General features: G+C 39.9%; 1 protein-coding gene across 3 annotated transcripts in view; it reads left to right on the forward strand.

The window, feature by feature from the left end:
- The window catches only part of LOC124804766 (dihydropyrimidinase-like), a 261068-nt gene that overhangs the window by 194260 nt on the left and 46184 nt on the right, over positions 1-20624 (forward strand). For all 3 annotated transcript variants that reach the window (XM_047265081.1, XM_047265082.1, XM_047265083.1), the window contains 5 exons: positions 3072-3166; positions 3261-3334; positions 6443-6553; positions 6706-6833; positions 18878-19057. In XM_047265081.1, the coding sequence (XP_047121037.1) occupies positions 3072-3166; positions 3261-3334; positions 6443-6553; positions 6706-6833; positions 18878-19057 (588 nt within the window). The remainder of the gene's footprint in view (positions 1-3071; positions 3167-3260; positions 3335-6442; positions 6554-6705; positions 6834-18877; positions 19058-20624) is intronic.

Genomic DNA, 20624 nt, shown 5'->3' on the forward strand with positions numbered 1-20624 from the left:
GTTAAACGTTGGTGGTGGAGGCATGTTTATAGACATAAAAAATACAATAATATCTAGTGAGGTTCTTACAGGTTCAGAATGCAAAATAATTTAGATGAAGACAATGTGGATCAAACATTGTCATTAGATGCTTCGGTAAACTACACTGCCTCAGCAGCAGTAGTAGCAGAACAATCGAAGGGAAACTTGGAGAATATTTTATGTTGATTTCCTGGTTATATTGTAGGTTTAGGTGGAGATTTTAACTTACCAGCTATAGACTTGGGAGGCTCAAGTGAGTAGGATGGTTAGTAGGGACAGAGAATTGTGTGAAATGTGTTTTATCTAAAAATTAACTGGAACAACTAATCAGAGTACTGACTCATGAAGATCACATCTCAGATCTGCTGGTGGCAAAGAGAACCAGACTTTTTGACTCTGTGTAGAACAGGGAATCAGTGTTCATAAGCTTTTACAGCTTCACTGAATACGGCTGTAAATGGGAAGGCAGAAAGGCACAAAGATCTTTCTGCTAAGCAAGAGTGATAAGAAACAGATTTCAGATTACGTGAGTCTTCAGCATAAAAACATCATCTCCAGAAATAACAGTGTTGCGTATCAATGGACAAAGTTCAAGTGCATTGCGCAGTACATAATAGACAGGTATTTACTGAGCAAAGTAGTGAGATTTGCAAAAGACCCACTGTGGTTCAACAGCCATGTTAGAAACTACTATAAAAGCAAAGAGAGCTCCACTGCAAGCCAAACAAACATTTAATGAAGTCAAAATTTGTGTAAGGAGAGCCATGCATGAAGCATCCATTGAATTTGAAAGTGACTGTGGTGTAGAAAGGCAACTGAAATCACTCAACTTGGGGAAGATCACTGGATCTGATTGAATATCAACACATTTCTACATAGAGTTACCAAAGAACTTGCCCTCTTCTAGTAGCAATGTACATAGTTCTTTGGAGGAGTGAAGTGCTCCTGATGATTGAAGAAAAGCGCAGGTCAGTTCTGTTTTTGCCAAGGGGGTCAGATGCACAAAACTATGGGCTAATATCTGTGACATCAGTCAGATGTAGAATTTTTCAACATACTTTATGTTCACAAATTATGTTATTTCAGGAGTTCGAAACTCTCCTCTGTAGGAATGAGCGTGGATTCCAAAAACAGTTGTGTTAAACCCAGCTCTCTGTATTGGTCCATGAGAGCCAAGAAACAGTAGATACATAAGGCCAGGTACATGCCTTGTTCTTTGACTTGCGGAAGGCATTCAACACAGTTCCACAGTGCAATAAATAAAATAAGAGTGTATTGAATATCAAACTAATTGTGTGACTGCAGTGAACACAGCATGTCATTCTCAACAGAGAAGAGCCTTCCGCCAGAAAAATAAACTGTAATATGCCTCAAGAGAGTGTTATAGGACCATTAATTTTCACGAAATATATATAAGTGGCCTAATGGATAACATCTGAAGTTTCATGAGGCTTTTCAAGGATAATACTGTTGTGTGCAGAGAAGTCACAATGCTGGATAATGGTAGTGAAATGCAGGAAGATCTGCAGAGTATTGGTATGAAAGTGGCATTTGACCCTCAACATACACGGATGTAAAATATTGCATATACATAGAAAGAGAGACCCATTATTGTATGATTACACAATTGCCGAACTATCACTTGCAACAGTTATTTCCATAAATAATCTAGGAGAATAGGTACAGAGCTATTTGAAGAGAAACAATCACATAAAATTGATTGTGAGTAAGGCGGTTGCCAGACTCAGATTCATTGAAAGTATTCTCGAGAAAAGTAGTTCATCATCAAAGAAAGTAGGTTACAAAACACTCATTCAACCAGTACTTGAGTATTACTCTTAATCCTGCAATCTGTACCAGAAGGAACAGAGAAGATGCAAAGAACAGCATGTTTCATTAAAGGTTCATTCAGTAAACATGAAAGTATCACAGAGATACTTAGCCAACTCCAGTGGTAGACGCTGCAGTAGAGATGTTCTGCATTATGGTGTAGTTTACTGTTAATGTTCCGATAGCATACATTCCTGGAAGAGAGAATCAATATATTACTTCTTCCTACATCTACCTTGCAGAAAGACCATGAAGATGAAATCAGAGATATTTTAACCCAAATGAAGGGTTACCAGCAGTCATTCTTCCCACAAACCATTTGCAACTGGAAGAGGAAAAACAGGGAAGTAACCGTGGTACACAAAGTACCCTCCACCAGACACTGCAAGATGGTGTGTGGGGTATAGATGTAGATGCAATTAGATTATCAGTTTGAATGGATTAGCCCTTGTCATAATCTGTTGCAATATGATTCACAGAAGTAGCCACGGGGAAGGGTAGTGAATGGCTCAGAGGGAGGCAGCAGGTGTGAGGGATAGGAATGTGGGAGGGACTAGGAATGCAACAGATGTGCACTGTGGCAAGTAAGTTTGTGCATAGCATTATCATGTTATGGAGTGGATTGGGAGAGGGTTACAGGACAGAGGAAGGCGATACTGTTGGGTGGGGGTTGTGGGTGTAGTGAATTAGTGAAGATTGAGCAAGGAGGATTGCAAGAGTGGATGATGTGTTGCAAGGATAACTCCCATCTGCAAAGTTCAGAAAAGCTGGCGCAGGGGGAAAGGATTCAGGTGGCACAAATTATGAACTCACCATCTCCAGTGCCCCCTTCTTGCATTCCTATCCTGTGTACCTGCTGGCTCTTCCTCCCACATTCCTACCCCACACATCTGCTGCCTCCCTCCAGACCATCAGCTGCTCTTCCTCAACCCCTCCCACCTCCCTCCCCCTCCCCCCCCCCCCCCCCACCATACTCAACACAACATTCATCCCAGTCTACCCTCATAACTGCAATCCCAGCATATTTTGTGTGTGTTTGTTTGTTTGTTTGTGTGTGTGTGTGTGTGTGTGTGTGTGTGTGTGTGTGTGTGTAAATTCCCCTGTTGCCATTTGTAAGCACTTCTTTTCAGTCTTGATAGATAGTGGTGTCATACACAATCTTGCTTTTGAATGTGTTTCACACAGATGAGATAATTATAGTGTTTTCTGTTGTCTTTCAGTTTTCAGAGGACAGGATCCTAATCAGAAATGGGAAAATTGTAAATGCAGATACAATGTTTGATGGTGATGTGTATATTGAAGATGGAGTGATAAAGTAAGTTGCCCTAATCAACTCTTAGAAATATTTTTGCTCTTCACTGTAACATTGTTTCATCAGATTATGAAGCTTTTTGTTCTTTAATCTCCAGGCAAGTTGGCAGTGATTTGACAATACCTGCTGGAACAAGAGAAATTGATGCTCAGGGCAAATACGTGTTGCCTGGTAAGTGCTACTATCTTAGTGTATTTGTGGAACTTGGACTTATAAAAATAAGCTCACTGGTGCAAGATGATCATCTTAACAGTGTGTAAGACCTCCATAAACTTTATCAACAACTGCAATTCATTGTGTTTTATACTGGACAAGGCTCGGGGAACAGGAGACTGGAGTGTTTAGCCATTCTTGGGACAGCGACTAATGCAGCTCAAAGTGATAGTGTGAATTCCATCACTGATGTTAGACATTTTGTTCCTAGTGATATCAGATATTTTAGTAGGATTCAAATTCAGCATTTTGCTCCTAAATCTGTCTCAAACCATATAGACATTAATATCCCAGTTCAGTGGCTATTTTCATCTTAGCCTCTTTTAATATTATAAGAGAACTGCAAAACCAAGTGTTCCAGCAGTAGTGTACAACCTTGAAATTATCTATTATGCCATAAAAGAATAAATTTTATTGTAATTTAAACACCATTTTGAACTACACAGAGCCTTCCTCAGCTTGTTCCATCTCTTGCCTGTTGTCGTTTGGGAGTGAAAGCTTCCTAAAGCTTGTGATAAACATGCAGAAATGATCAAGGGTCTCTTGCATAAAACTCTGCATCCATTGCCCAGGCAGTATAAGTGCTCCTTGAGTGCTTGAAAATCACGAAGAATTAGCACTGATGTTCTGCATCTATCTCTGCTTGACAGTGAAATCACCTTCAGCATAAACTGTGATACACTTTGGCAGTCTCAGTTCATCATGGAAGTCTTTCAGTCATTATTATTCTGGGTGAAATCCTTGTCGACCAGGACATTTGCATCCACTGATAAACTGACAAGACAGTTGCTAATGAAATCAACTACTTCCCTAACAAGATGACATTTGATACTATCTATTGTCTGCTGCAATTTTTTGAGGATGGTGAAGTGTTATTTTTATTTATTTTTTTGTCCTTTGATGATTAATAATAATGATATAGGACATGTCAGATACATTTCAAATACAACAGTATGAGAGAAGGAAAGTTGCTACTCACCATATAGTGCAGATTTTGAGCTGCGATAGGCACAATAAAAAGATTCACACAATCATAGCTTTCGGCCATTAAGGCCTTTGTCAGCAGTACACACACACACACACACACACACACACACACACACACACACACACACACACACAACTGCAACTTACACACACATCTGCAGTCTTAGAGAGCTGAAACTACACTGCCTCTCTGAGAGTGCAGATGTGTGTGTGTGTGTGTGTGTGTGTGTGTGTGTGTGTGTGTGTGTGTGTGTGTGTGTGTGTGTGTGTGTGTGCGCGCGCCAAAGGCCTTAATGGCCGAAAGCTATGATTGTGTGAATCTTTTTATTGTGCCTATCGCGGCTCAGCATCTCTGCTATATGGTGAGTAGCAACTTTCCTTCTCTTGTATTGTTACATTCCATCCTGTATTTTCCATTGCTTGACATTTCAAATATATTTACACATGTATACAAGATGTACAAAATACAACTGGATGAGGTGAGAGTGGGGAAGGAAATCAAAAGTTTAAGCTATTAAAGTATGGATCACAGAAATTAAGGAAGATATAAAAGAACTTCAAATTACAGTAGATGACCTAAAAAAATAAGACAGAGAAAACCAGAATACTGCAAGACCCGCAAACCAGACTACAAATGAAAATCAATAAAAGGAGTACAGGAAGAGTTGTCTCAGATGAAGAAAGAAAGAAAATATCTGAAAGAATGAAGAAATATTGGGCAGACAGAAGAGCAAAACACCTTTCATATAAGAATAGCCTCTAATAATTATATTACTTAAATATATTAAGTTATTGTCGAACCAAATTGTATCCATGTGTAACAACTTGTTTAGAACTTTGTATTTTTGACTACAGTGGTCCAATGAAGGCCATAAAATAAATAATAATAAAGTATTTATCAAGCAAAATAATACAGTAAGCATATTTTATAATGTAGAAAACTATGCAAGTTGCGAACATTTTCGATTTGTCACACTCGGTTCAGTGTACATTTACGTGAGTATTGTGCAGTCCACAGTTACAAGCGTGACAGAGTGTTCATGAAACCACCATCAGAATTTCTCTCAACCGCTTAACTCACAAACAGCGTGTGACAAAAACACACACTTAAATATTTCTGTCTGGTTTTTAGTATTTTGTAATTATCAGTTGCCCGTGTGCACATGGACATAAAAAAATATGTTGACATTTGGGCGAGAAGGTCCGTGATAGAAATTTTATGTAAAGATCTCTCTCTAACAAAAAATGCCTTTGTTTTGATAATTGCCACCCCAGCTTGTGTATCCTGCCCATGACACTCTCTCCCTTATTTTGTGATAATACAAAACAAGATGCAGGTGTTGTCGCTGGTTAGTGGGCTAGATATGGACAGAGATTTGTCAGGAGCCATCAGAGAGGTGGGGATAAATGTCCAGAAGGGTGGTACACTGGACTGAGGAGAACCATTTGAAGCATATGGGAGAGAAAGGGTTGAGACTGTGGAGGAATGAGGATAGTCGTTTCATCTGTGAATTTGTATGTGTATTCTATTAGCTCTGAAGAAAGATTTGTCTGAAAGTTAGCAATTTTCTCAGTCTTGTCTGTGTGCATATCAACATTTCAACTGTGTGGTGGGTTGTTACCTTCATCTCCTCCTTTATTTACCACATACACAGAATTTTCCCTTGCACAGTCCACTTGCAGTGATAACTAATTCTACTGTGCCATATTTAATGTTGCATAGGCAATGTATGTGTGCCTCACAATCTGCTATCATTAAGCATTCAGTAATTAGAAAAGACCCACAAATGGAAGTTTTCCTTGAGAGCTTTTTGCATGCTTCTGCATGATTATTCCCTTACATTTCCTGACATTTTCTTAAAAATTTAAGTTGTAACTAAAAAAATTCAGTAAATAGAAATTCAGTGTTATGTGGTAGGCCAAGATCTTTTCATAATTCCTTTCAGTTGAAATATAGGCAGAATTTTCTACCATTCTTTTTGATTGCTTGTGTTTGAAAGTACAGATTGTATTCATTTCTTTCAATTTTGTGTCACTATTTTACGTATCTCTCATTATGAAACTAATAATCTTTTTAAGGTGGAGTTGACCCACACACATGTTTTGAATTTGAGATCCAGGGCCATAAATCCGTAGATGATTTCTACACTGGCACTAATGCAGCAGTAGCAGGAGGAACAACTACTGTCAGTAAGTACTATTCTTTCAATAATACCAAGTTTAGCAGTGATAAAGTAATTACAGAGGAAATATAATGTTAGTCAAATGTGAAGTATTTATACCTTGCGGATGAAGTATAAGTGTACTAATGTATTGACTGTGTTGTTTTGCTTATTTTGCAGTTAACTTTGCTATTCCACAAAAAGATGAATCACTTATTGAAATTTATGAGAAGTACAGAAAACTAGCAGATGAGAAAGTGTGTTGTGATTACAGTTTGCATATTGGAGTGACAAGCTGGTCAGATAAGGTAATATTTTGTTATTATTAACTTCGAAAATATCTACTTTAATAAATGTAATTTCATCCACAGCCAGTATCCCAAGCTCCAGCCAGTAGCATTTATCCTCTAATCAATATTTCTGGGATATGTGGTATCATTTTCATCGTTTCTGATCAGACAATACTATGTGCAGTAACATAGTCTTTCCCCTTGTCAGTTATGTATGTTGTGCTGTCACTACATTTTGTAAGAGGACATTTAGTACCCGTATTCATGTGCAGCCCATACATTGTGTGCGGATTTGTTTTGTGTTTTGAACAATGACATTGAAAGTGCAAAGTGTATTACAGAGTACTGTTTAGCATCCCGATTACTTAAAGTGTGTGTTCTCGTTCCTTCAAGGTCAACAAAACTGCCAAACTATTATAATTGGTATTTTTCAAATCTCTGTATATAGATTGCTTACCTTGCAATGTATGTTTCCATTTTTAGTGTTTTTACGATATGTTGTGATCAGCCAGAACATTATGATCATTGACTATATTAACCCGTCTAGGTGATAGCAGTGTCACCTTGCAAGGAATGACAGCATCAGACACCAGACACATGCACAGTGCATGTACTATCAGTGAGCATGCTGTCCATGTATAGAATGGGGAAGGCATCTGACCTACCAGAGTTTGGCCAAGGTCAGATTGTTATGACCCGGAGGCTCGGTACGAGCATTTCAGAAACTGCACAACTTGTCAGATGTGCAAGGAATGTTGTGGTGAGTGTCTTCAACATGTGGCGAAACCAAGGTGAAACCATTCCAGGCGGGATGGAGTTGGGTGGCTACCCTCATTACAGATGTCGGAAGTCGTAGGCTGGACAGACTGGTAAAACAGGACAGGCGGCGAACTGTGGCAGAACTAACAGCAGACTCTGATGCTGGCAAAGTATAAGTGTGTCAGAAAACATTGTACACCAAACACTCCTAATGATGGGCCTTCATAGCCAACAGCCCATGCACATGCCAATGTTAACATCACGACATTGGCAACTGTGACTGAAATAGCCATGTGACCATTGGCACTGGACATCGGCACAGTGGCAGAGCATTGCATGGTCTGATGAATCCAGATACCTTCTTCATCATGCTGATAGGGCAGCATGAATGTGTCATCTTCCAAGGGTACAGATCATTGACACCTGTACTGTGGGACAGAGACAGGCTGGTGGCAGCTCCATATGCTCTGGGAAACATTCACATGAGCATCCATGGATCCAGTGGAGCTCATGAAATATACCATGTCGGTGAAGGAGCATTGTATACTGGCTGCAGACCATGTACATCTCACCATGACGATCATGTTTCCCAACGGCAATGGTATTTTTCAAGAGGATGCTATGTCACAAGGCCAGGAATGTGATGGAGTGGTTCAAGGAATACAGTGGCAAGTTCCAATTGATGTGCTGCCCCCCCCCCCCCTCCCGCCCCCAAATTCACCATATTCGAACACATCTGCCATGTGACTGAATGTGGTGTCAGAGCTCATTGCTCCTCTCCCTGTAATTTACAGGAATTAGGTGATTGTGTGTGCAGATGTGGTGCCAACTCCCTCCAGTGACCTACCAAGGCCTCGTTGCTTCCATGCCGCAATGTGTTGCCACTGTTATCCACGCAAAAGATGGACATATCGGCTATTACTTGGGTGGTCATATGTTTTGGCTGATCAGTGTATAATGTTTGTATGATTTTACAATTATCAATGCTCGTCCTTTCTCTCATGTACCGTGATCAAAACAGCAACAACAGTTATTCAACTACAGATAGAACTCTTATAGTTGCATGTGAGGGTGGAAGTGTGCTTCCTCCACTCCTTCAAACCACTTACATTGGTGACCAATATAAAGTGAACAGTAGTATAGAGTTGTGAGGGAAATAAGTAATCAGTCTCTTGATCAGAAGTTAATGCAGTGAGAAGACAGAATCCGAGTGAAAACTTATCTTACGTCTTTAAGAACATGAGAAAGGTGTACGTTGACTTTGAATTGCTTCTTTACGGACAGTTAAGTCTATGTATGGTAATTTATTGGCTTCTTTAGTTCATCAGATTTCTGTATACATTATTTGCTACAATTCATTTTTAGTTGCATTCTGTAGCTGTCAAATTCAACAATAAAGCAAAGAAATGAATTGTTTAAAAGTTGAATAAATGTTAGACACACAGATTATTATTATTATGCCTTAAGTCTTGATGTTCTGGAATGTAATAGATAAAATAAAGGAAAAGCAATCACTCATCTCTATGGTATCAATACATGGAGCATGGAAACACGTAATATCACACTATCTTTTGAGCCCTAGCTCTTTTTTAGTAAAAATACCCATATTCCCCCACACAAACACACAGGCAACCAAATGAACACTCCTGTGGCCATAGGAAGACTGATTACTGATACTCAGTTATTGAAAGCAGCCGTCTGAATTGCTGGAGGTGGGTGTGGGATAGGAAAGGACACAAGAAGGGAGTAACAAGAAAGAAGCAGCTCTTTGGACAGATGAATGCACCGGCATACAATGAGACAAAAAGAGTACTGAGGGTGCAGCAAAGATGTGTAAGAGGAAGAAGGGGAGAAAAGGGGAGGTGGTAAAGGAGAGAAGGGGGAAGGGAGGGGGGCGGGTTGAGAAGGATGTGCACAATTTGGATAGAAAATTAGTGGCGTGGACAGAAAGGAAGGGAAAAGGTGAAGTGAGGCATCGGGAACAGGTTAGCAGATGTTTAGACCAGAGGGTTTGCGAGGACACTGGATATATGGAAAAAAAAATTCCCATCTTCACACTTCAGAGAAACTTTTGCTGGAAGGGAGTATCCAAATAGCCTGTGTGGTTAAGCAGACGTTGAAGTCATTTGTCTTGTGGTGTGGCATGCAGCATGTTCGGCAACTGGATGGTCAGGTTTGCAGTTTGCCACAGTTTGCCAGTGGCCATTCGTGTGAGAAGTCAGTTTGTTACTTGTCTTGGCCACATAGACTTCTACAGTAATTACGGGTTACCTGATATGTAACAAGGCTGCTTTCACACATGGCCTGACTTCTATTGGGTAGGAAATGCCTTTGATGGGAATGCCATAGGAGGTAGTGGGTGGGGGTATGAGATCTTGCATGTGGTCTGACCACAAGAAAATGATCCTTTGGGTGAGTGCTGGAGTGGGAGCACGATTTGAACAGGGATGGAAAAGGATATTCTGTAAGTTGGGTGGACAGCAGAACACTACTTTTGGCAATGTGGGTAGGATTTTGGCTAGGAATACCTCATCTCAGGACATGACCAGGGGTAGTCAAAGCCCCTGTGGAGGATGTGGTTGAACATTTCAAGGCCAGGGTGATACCGTGTGATCACAGGAGTGCTGGTTGGTGACTGGTCTACAGGTTTACTGGTGACAGATGAACAAATGGTTCAGGATACTTGTTTATGGATGAGCTGGGTAGGATATTGTCTTCCTGTAAAGGCTCTGATAAGGATATTGGTATATTTTGATGACTCCTACTTTCCACTGCAAATGTGGCATCTATAGATGGGGAGGCTGTGTAAGGAAGAGATTTTTTGACACGGAACAGGTGACAGCTGTCATAGTGGAGATACTGTTCGAGGGACATATTTATGGAGCCATCTGAGGGGCAGAAAAAGACATCAAGGAAGGTGGCTCGATGACTTGAGAAGAACCACGTGAATCTGATTTGGGAATAGGTGTTGAGGTTGTGGAAGAATGAACAAAGGTTGTTTTAGTCGTGAGTCCATATCATGAAAAGTCATCGCGGAGTCTGAACCAGACAATAGGTTTGAGGTTTTGGCTGAATAGGAAGGATTCTTCCAGATGGCCCATAAATAAGTTGGCATATGATGATGTCATGAGAGTACCACAGTACCATGGATTTGTTTGTTGAGTGTGCAGCTCGTGGTCTAGTGGCTAGTGTTGCTGTCTCTGGAGCACGGGATCCTGGATTCGATTCCCAGCCAGGTTGGGGATATTCTCTGCCCGAGGACTGGGTGTTTTTGTTGTCCTCATCATTTCTTCTACATCATCATGATCATGATCATCGTCATCATTTATGGTAGTGGCTAGAGTGGACTGTGAAAAAACTGGACTGTGTAACAATTGGGACTTTGTACGGGTGCTGATGACCGTGCAATTGAGTGCCCCACAAACCTAAACATCATCATTTGTTTGTAGCTTTGGCCTTCAAAAGTGAAATAATTGTGGGTCAGGATGGGGTTGGCTGTGACAACTAGGAAAGAAGAGGTGGGTTTGGTATCAGGAGGACATTGAGAAAGATAGCGTTCCAGGGCCGTAAGGTTATGGGAATCGGCGATTTGGTATTTCACTCACAATGTTCGACCAGCAGGGCAACCTGTGAAGTTGTGTTCATGGAGTTGGGGAGTAGGCAAAAGGTGGGAGTGTGGAGGGGTTGGGGGGGAGGGGTGCTGTTGTGAGGAGGAAGTTGGAATCAGGTGTCAGGGTTTGGAATAGATCCAAGGGCTTGAGGTCATGTTGGTCTTCTGGGATGGGAATATGGTTTGTGTGCAGAGGTGTCAGAAAATTGGCGGAGACCCTCAGCCAGTCACTACAATTCATGACAACAGTGGTGAAGCCTTGGTGTGCTGGAAGGATGATAAGGTCATAATAATAATAATAATAATAATAATAATAATAATAATAATAATAATAATTTTAATCAGAATCGTCACAGGGATTAGACCCTTTGACCTGTTCTGGGCTCAATCCACCTTTGTCTCAGTCTTCCTGGGTCTCTTTGGCCAGTAGATCTTTGACAGTGCCACTTTTGGGAGATCCTTTTATTGTTCATTCTTTCTAAATACTCTTCCCATTTCTGTATTCCTCCATTTTATCCTGTATTGCAAATGTTTATAATTGATTGTGCATATCATCATTCACTTATTTGATCAAGATGTGTGCCCCCAGTATGCCCTAAACAGTTTTATTTCTGTTTCTTTTATAAGGTTGTGGTCCTTCTGTCTTAATGTCCATGTTTCACTGCCATACGGAATAACTGACACTGCCATCATGTACAGCTTCAACTGTTTCAGTCCGTGCTGCTTTGTGTTCTTCAAATATACCAGGAGAGCTTCTGTAAAGTTTGGAAGGTAGGAGACAAGGTACTGGTGGAAGTAAAGCTGTGAGGATGGGGCATGAGTTGTGCTTGGGTAGCTCAGATGGTAGAGCACTTGCCTGCGAAAGGCAAAGGTCCCAAGTTCGAGTCTCGGTCCAGCACACAGTTTTAATCTGCGAGGAAGTTTCACTTCCACATATTGCCTGGTATCTTCCTAATTTATTATTTACATCTCTATCATTGTCATATGAGGTATCACAGCCTAAAAAATTAAAATGTTGAACTGGAACTAAAATTTTATCATCCAAAATAATCTTTTCTCTTATTAGGTGTCTACCTTGAATGTCATGGTTACTGCTTTTGAGGTAGAAATTTTATAACTACATTCTTTACAGGTAATATGTAGTAAATAAACAGCTCTTTGAAGATTATCTTCAGTGTCTTGCACAGTCACCAAGTCATCAACATATACAACTAGCAGATTTAAAGTGGTTCTTCCTAACTTAATTCCAGTTCAGGCCTGAGCCACCCATATGCATAAGATATTGCTAATATAAATATTCAAAAGCATGGGTGGTATTACATACCCTTGTCTTCCTCCCTAGTTAATAGCTGTATTTTCCCCACTAAAATTACATAAATTGGGTCTGAAGCATATGCTTTTATACGAACTTTTCATAATACTGCGTGGTTCATGGTGTGGGTTCCTGTAGTCATGTCCTAGTTCATGAACCACGGGCAACGTATGAGTGGCCAAGTAAGTGGTCCCGACAGTCGGGATACCAGTTACTTTGGAATAAGGCTGGGCATCTCGGACATATTCTGAGTCGGGGTCACCTTTGTGCTCATACGGCAAAGACTATCAAATCCACCGGTTAGTCCCTCAGCCGTTAGGGGTAAAACCCAATGGGACTCGGGGCAAGTAAGGCTAGCAACCTGCTTCCCTGGTACTTTAAATATGATGCTGGCAACAATCAGAGCAAAATGCCTTGGACCTTTGGAGGTGACGGAGTCCCACCTCTAACTGACAAACCAGGGACTCCTAAGATACGACTTGGCAAACAAATGGTAATGAGATGGGGAGCTATTAATATCAATGGGGGCTACTCTTGGAAGAAGGTAGAGCTGGCAGAGGCTGCAAGTAAGATGGGGCTGGACGTTTTAGCTGTTAGTGACATTCGGGTAAGGGGTGAGAAAGAAGAAGAAGTGGGAGAATTCAAGGTCTACTTGTCAGGAGTCAAAGCAGGAATAGCACAATGGGGTGTAGGGCTTTACATCAGGAAAGAAATGGAACCCAGCGTAGTTGCAATAAGGTATGTAAACGAACGACTGATGTGGATAGATTTGACAGTGTCTAGCAAGAAAATTAGGATTGTGTCAGTATATTCGCATTGTGAAGGGACTGATCAAGATAAGATGGATAGTTTTTATGAGGCACTCAGTGATGTAGTTGTTAGAGTAAAGGACAAGGACAGTGTTCTGCTCATAGGTGATTTTAATGCCAGGATTGGAAATCGAACAGAAGGGTATGAAAAGGTTATGGGTAAATTTGGAGAGGATATGGAGGCCAACAGGAACGGGCAGCAACTCTTGGATTTCTGTGCCAGTATGGGCTTAGTAATCACAAACTCCTTTTTTAAACATAAGAACATTCACCGGTATACTTGGGAAAGCAGGGGAACCAGATCTGTCATTGACTATATAATAACAGATCAGGAATTCAGGAAGGCTGTGAGGGACACACGTGTATTCAGGGGATTCTTTGATGACACTGATCATTATTTAATCTGCAGTGAAATTTGGATTGCGAGGCCGAAAGTGCAGGAGGTCAGGTCCATATGTAGGAGGATAAGAGTGGAGAAACTTCAGGATAAGGAAATGAGGCACAAGTACATAACAGCGATCTCAGAAAGGTACCAGTTAGTTGAATGTAGTCAATTACAGTCATTGGAAAAGGAATGGACAAGGTACAGGGACACAGTACTAGAAGTGGCTAAAGAATGTCTTGGAACAGTAGTGTGTAAAAGTAGGAGGAAGCAAACAGCTTGGTGGAATGACACAGTCAAGGCAGCCTGTAAAAGGAAAAAGAAGGCGTATAAAAAATGGCTACATACTAGAACTCAGGTAGACAGAGAAAGTTATGTTGAAGAAAGAAACAAAGCCAAACAGATAATTGCAGCATCCAAGAAGAAATCTTGGGAAGACTTTGGAAACAGGTTGGAGACATTGGGTCAAGCTGCTGGAAAACCATTCTGCAGTCTTCGAAAGGGAGGTAAGAAGGAAATGACAAGTATTTTGGACAGGTCAGGAAAACTGCTGGTGAATCCTGTGGATGCCTTGGGCAGATGGAGGGAATATTTTGAAGAGTTGCTCAATGTAGGTGAAAATACGATCAGTAATGTTTCAGATTTTGAGGTAGAATGGGATAGGAATGATGATGGAAATAGGATCACGTTTGAGGAAGTGGAGAAAATGGTCAATAGATTGCAGTGCAATAAAACAGCTGGGGTGGATGAAATTAAGTCTGAACTCATCAAGTACAGTGGAATGTCAGGTCTTAAATGGCTGCACAGGATAATTGAAATGGCCTGGGAGTCGGGACAGGTTCCATCAGACTGGACAAAAGCAGTAATCACACCAATCTTTAAACATGGAAACAGAAAAGATTGTAACAACTACAGAGGTATCTCTTTAATCGGTGTTGTGGGTAAAATCTTCTCAGGTATTGTTGAAAGGAAAGTGCGAGTATTAGTTGAGGAGCAATTGGATGAAAATCAGTGTGGGTTTAGGCCTCTTAGAGGTTGTCAGGACCAGATCTTTAGCTTACGACAAATAATGGAGAAGTGTTATGAGTGGAACAGGGAATTGTATCTATGCTTTATAGATCTAGAAAAGGCATATGACCGGGTTCCTAGGAGGAAGTTATTGTCTGTTCTACGAGATTATGGAATAGGAGGCAAACTTTTGCAAGCAATTAAAGGTCTTTACATGGATAGTCAGGCAGCAGTTAGAGTTGACGGTAAACTGAGTTCATGGTTCAGAGTAGTTTCAGGGGTAAGACAAGGCTGCAACCTGTCTCCACTGTTGTTCATATTATTTATGGATCATATGTTGAAAACAATAGACTGGCTGGGTGAGATTAAGAAATGTGAACACAAAATAAGCAGTCTTGCATATGTGGATGACTTAGTTGTGATGGCAGATTCGATTGAAAGTTTTCAGAGTAATATTTCAGAGCTAGATCAGAAATGTAAGGACTATGGTATGAAGATTAGCATCTCCAAAACGAAAGTAATGTCAGTGGGAAAGAAATATAAACGGATTGAGTGCCAAATAGGAGGAACAAAGTTAGAACAGGTGGACAGTTTCAAGTACTTAGGATGCATATTCTCACAGGATGGCAACATAGTGAAAGAACTGGAAGCGAGGTGTAGCAAGGCTGATGCAGTGAGCGCTCAGCTACGATCTACTCTCTTCTGCAAGAAGGAAGTCAGTACCAAGACTAAGTTATCTGTGCACCATTCAATCTTTCGACCAACTTTGTTGTATGGGAGTGAAAGCTGGGTGGATTCAGGTTACCTTATCAATAAGGTTGAGGTTACAGATATGAAAGTAGCTAGGATGATTGCAGGTACTAGTAGATGGGAACAATGGCAGGAGGGTGTCCACAATGAGGAAATCAAAGAAAAACTGGGAATGAACTCTATAGATGTAGCAGTCAGGGCGAACAGGCTTAGATGGTGGGGTCATGTTACACGCATGGGAGAAGCAAGGTTACCCAAGAGACTCATGGGTTCAGCAGTAGAGGGTAGGAGGAGTCGGGGCAGACCAAGGAGAAGGTACCTGGATTCGGTTAAGAATGATTTTGAAGTAATAGGTTTAACATCAGAAGAGGCACCAATGTTAGCACTGAATAGGGGATCATGGAGGAATTTTATAAGGGGGCTATGCTCAAGACTGAAACCTGAAAGGCATAATCAGTCTTAAATGATAATGATGATGATGATTCATAATACTGCTATGCATTGAGGATAGCTCTGTTTAGCCATTACGTTGTAAAGTTCATGCCTGTGTACCTCATTAAAGGCTTTCTCTAGAACTACAGATGCCCTATCGGTGGACATATAGTATACTTTTTCTCTGTTAGCTGTTTCGTAGTAAATACATTGTCCATATGAACTCTCTCTCTTGAAATCCATTCAGCTATTCTTGCAACAATGACTGCTATTGGCATTAACTGGTTATTTAATACACCATTGTAAAGTTTATAGGTTGAATTTAATATACTTATACCTCTGTACTTTGCATGATACTTATTTGCTCTTTCTTATATATGGAAGAAAGAGCCAGCAGGTGTTTAATAGATGAAGGAGGTGGACTTTGAGTAAAAACCACCATTCTTTTGGTTTTGTATGTATGCCCTCTGGCTGTGCGGATATTTTTCATTCTTTTTTTATTACTGCCACTAACTCTCCTAAAGTAAGTAAGTCAGTATTGTCAATTAGTTCTCCAGTCTCATCTCCAGAATTAGTAGAAATGTATGCCTCAGGGTTAAATCAAATACTTTTAATATGACCACTCTATTCATCATGCATTATCAGATCCATTCATGCACTGCCTCTTTCTGGAGTGTTGATATACTTTAATACTTTATAAGCAGAGTCTTGTCTCCCATATACATGGTGTTCAACTAGATACTTTGCAGTATTTCTAGCCGCTGTATAATGTTGCCTAGCTGATCTATTTTTGGCTGCAGGTATGTTTCAAACACTTTTTGCTTATCCCTGATGACCTTTGCTATTTTACCATTCCATAGTCTTAAACCTTTCATTTGTTTTCAGAGGGTTCTCCCCCCTTACCCCCCCCCCCCCCCCCATACTCCACCTGCTGCTCTTTCCATACAGTTCTTTGTACCCTGCCATTCTTCGTCACTTTCCTTCTTTGTTTCATTTTCAACCAAATATCTGCTGATGTCTACTTTGATTTTTCTTTTAACAGTGTAATTCTATACTTTCCTTCATTTTATTTTCTCATACTAATTTGTTTCTTATTTTTTGAACATATAGTTCTCAGAAGTATTTTGGCCATCAGTCATAATGGTCACTGTATACATATCACATCCTCTGTATACTGTAAAATTATTTATATTAGCTACCAAATAATTTGTGATTAATATGGAACCTCCATCACTCCAGGTGTACGTATGGATATCTCTTTTTTTTTCCTGCAGAATGTATCAGTTACCCTCAAGGCATTAAATGTACAAAAACTCCATATTTTTATTATTAGTGTTAATTCTGGCTTCACTGAAATTTCCTACACTGTCTTTGATTGGAATATTCCAAACTTGGGCCTACCAGTCTCCACAGAGGATATACCTGTTTAATTAATCTGTTTGATGGCAAATTGTAATTTCTCATAGAGTTCCTCCATCTCTTCTTTTCTAACTTCTTCTGGACTACAAACCCCTACTATTGTCATATGTCTTCAGAATATTTTAAAATGAACTGGCATAAGTCTCATTATAAAAGGTGTATGCTGTTATTCTTTTTTCTCCATTTCTAGTGTTGCATTATGGTAATTCCTACTTGAGTTCTTATATTTCATTCCACTCCACTGTATAGTAATGTATGATCTTGAAGAACTACTGTACTGTCTCCCCCCCCCCCCCCCCCACTGTCTCTCTCTCTCTCTCTCTCTCTTTCTCTCTATTGCTCTCTCACACTCTTTTTAAATATGACTAAATTTACTTCCTTCTTTTCTAATTCATTCTGTAACTCAGCTTCTTTTGGGTAGAAATCTCTGAAAATCCAGGTTGTTAAATTATGTCTGTTGCTCCATATTGTTTGACCTTATGCTTGTGGTGGTTGTATCCATTAAATCAGCCTGGGCTCACTTTTTATATGGAAGGGACACCAACCTGGATGCAAAACTCCAAAGCTGGAGGGCTGGGGAGATTTCTCTTGGGGCCTACCCTTAAGAGTGTTGTTCCCTTAGTCTGGATTATTTTTCAGGTTATGGATAGCAGTGTGTTCCATTCAAGGACACATTGGGGGGGGGGGGGGGGGGTTAGGAAAGGAAGATGAGGCCAGGTTAGAAGTGATTATATGATGTCAAACTTCACCTCTCAGATGGCTCCATAAATACGTCCGTCCATACCAACTGACCAACCTCCAACAGTATATCCACTTTGACAGCTGTCATCCATTTTAAGTCAAAAAGCCTTACTATCTGTAGACACCGCATTTGCTCTGGAAAGCAGGAATTGTCAAGATGTACTGATAACCTTACCAGCACCTATACTGATAGACAATATCCTACCCAGCTCCAAATACTCTGGATAAAAACATAATACTGTTCATGTGAAGGTAAACCTACCTGAGGTGGGTGTGGATCATTGGGACATGAAACAGGAAGAATCTACTTTCACAAGGTACTGCTTTAACAGATTGTGAAATCATATATTATGTAGCAGATCCTCTAATATAATTGTTAACTGGATGATTTAAGAGCGGCGAAAACACACCAGTAGAATTTGACATAAGAAATTCCATTGGTCAAATGAAAGTAAAAATTAATACTAATAACGGTTTTATTGAAAGAGCAGTATTCACTTTCTAGCTATCTAATCACTTACCAGTTACTAGAAATTACAGCTCGAGCACTGATAAATGTGCAAAGTAAAAAAATATCTGTTGCTTATGACTAAAAAAATAAATAAATTGAGATTAAAAGCCTGTTGATAATTTATTTCAGCCCTGGCCCTGTTGTTTCTGTCCCAGTGGCTAATCAGTGTGTGCTCATTTTCTGATGTAAACACAGGTATACTTAGTTTCAAATTGTTTAGCATATGGTTATCATAGTTGTAACTGTGCTTGCAATATATTTGGATGATTGTTAATGATAATGGTGTGATATGGTGCAATTTGAACTGTAGCAACATTTTGCTTTTCTAGATTAAAGAAGAAATGGAAGAGCTGTGCAAAGCCCATGGTGTCAATTCCTTCAAATTTTTTATGGCCTATCGTGATCTTTACATGCTAGATGATGGTGAAATTTTTGAAGCACTTCATAAATGTAAGAATTTAGGAGCAGTTCCTCTTGTTCATGCTGAGAATGGTGCAGTTATAGAACAGGTAAGACAATGATTAAATGAGACCTTAAAAAAATCTTCTTGTTCTGCTAGCTGTATCAAGTGATTACACACCCACAAGTTCTCATAGAGTGCTGACATCATCAAGTGGTAACTGACATTCACGTGGTTGCTGGCCATACCCTTACATAGCCGTGGTACTAGCTGTGTGGTCACTGGTGACCAGTCTTTCACCATGTAAAGCAATGTTTCCATCCTGCGTCTGCTGCACCCACTTTAAATTCACAATATCTGGGTTCCACACTGTAATGAGCTGCAAATCACCATATTTACTGAGTGGTTTATTAGATATTTTGATCACTCTAGCTTCTTTTATTTCACAATCCCAGAACCTATTAACCTCCATGATAGAGGTGTCATCAAATTAAACTTTATGTCCATCCTTCAAAGCATGTTCAGCTACAGCTGATGTCTAAGAGTAAAAGCCAATCATAACACAATTCTTGGCAACAAAAGGTCCAGAGGAAAACTCTGGAATTAATTGGGCTAACGTGCCATTTATCATCAGATGTCTCCACGCTGTTGCTTAATGTCTCTCTTTGCTTACAGATTGTAAATAAGTTTGTCATTTAGCTGCAATAAATAATCACTGCACCAGTGAGCAGTTTTAACTGCTCACTGATTTACTCATTCTTGGAATCTGAATTCACTTACACACCTTATGTCATATTATACTCAAATTTTTCCAGCATTTATGATATTTGCTCAAACAACATCTATTAAATTTGATTTGCTTGATGGATGGATGGATGGTTTTTTGGCAGAACCTAAATATTGAAAATTCTATATTTTTGCACTGTGGTGTGCATGTAAAACCACTAAGGTGTTTCCATATCTGTTCAGGTTTTCAAATAGTGCAGTAAGATGAATAATAATCATACTTCGCATAATTTAACACTCGGTGCTCCGAAAGAAATTAGTATTTCATATAGTAATGGTAAGTTATTGATGGAGTATATGTAGTGAGTACTGGTGACAAAGAAGAACCGGCAGCTTCGACAGTGGAAAGTACATCAGCATTTAACGTTGTGCTAAAAATGTGGGACAAAGTTGATCGTGCTGAGAGTCGGATCACTATCAGAATTGTCAAAGCAAAATTCATGGCATTGTTGGATGCGTATGAGATGTGTGAGATATGTAGGACAAGCTAAGTTCTATGTCTGAACTGAAAAAAAAGCATACTGCACATTGTTTTCAGTTGGAGCTCTTCAGAGTGCACATGAGCTCAGGTGCTGGAATGATGACAATCACTCATTTTGAGTACTTGCTTCTTTGAATGCAGAAACACGATGTGAAACTTTATGAATCATCATTTATGGTACAACTACTTTGACACACTGCCTGACAGTTATTAAAGTCTACAACAGTCATGGTGGATGAGATATGAAGATAAACAGACACTAAAACATTTAATGGATGTGTTAACATCTGATGAAAGTTGTCATGCTTGTTGGAGGGAGAAATGAGATGAGTAGTTGCCATTGTTCACTACCAAAGCAAATATTAAAGAAGTGAAAAATGCAACCAGCACCACTGGAAGGAATGTTACT

Source organism: Schistocerca piceifrons, chromosome 7, assembly GCF_021461385.2.
Source record: "Schistocerca piceifrons isolate TAMUIC-IGC-003096 chromosome 7, iqSchPice1.1, whole genome shotgun sequence".
NCBI classification, from domain to species: domain Eukaryota; kingdom Metazoa; phylum Arthropoda; class Insecta; order Orthoptera; family Acrididae; genus Schistocerca; species Schistocerca piceifrons.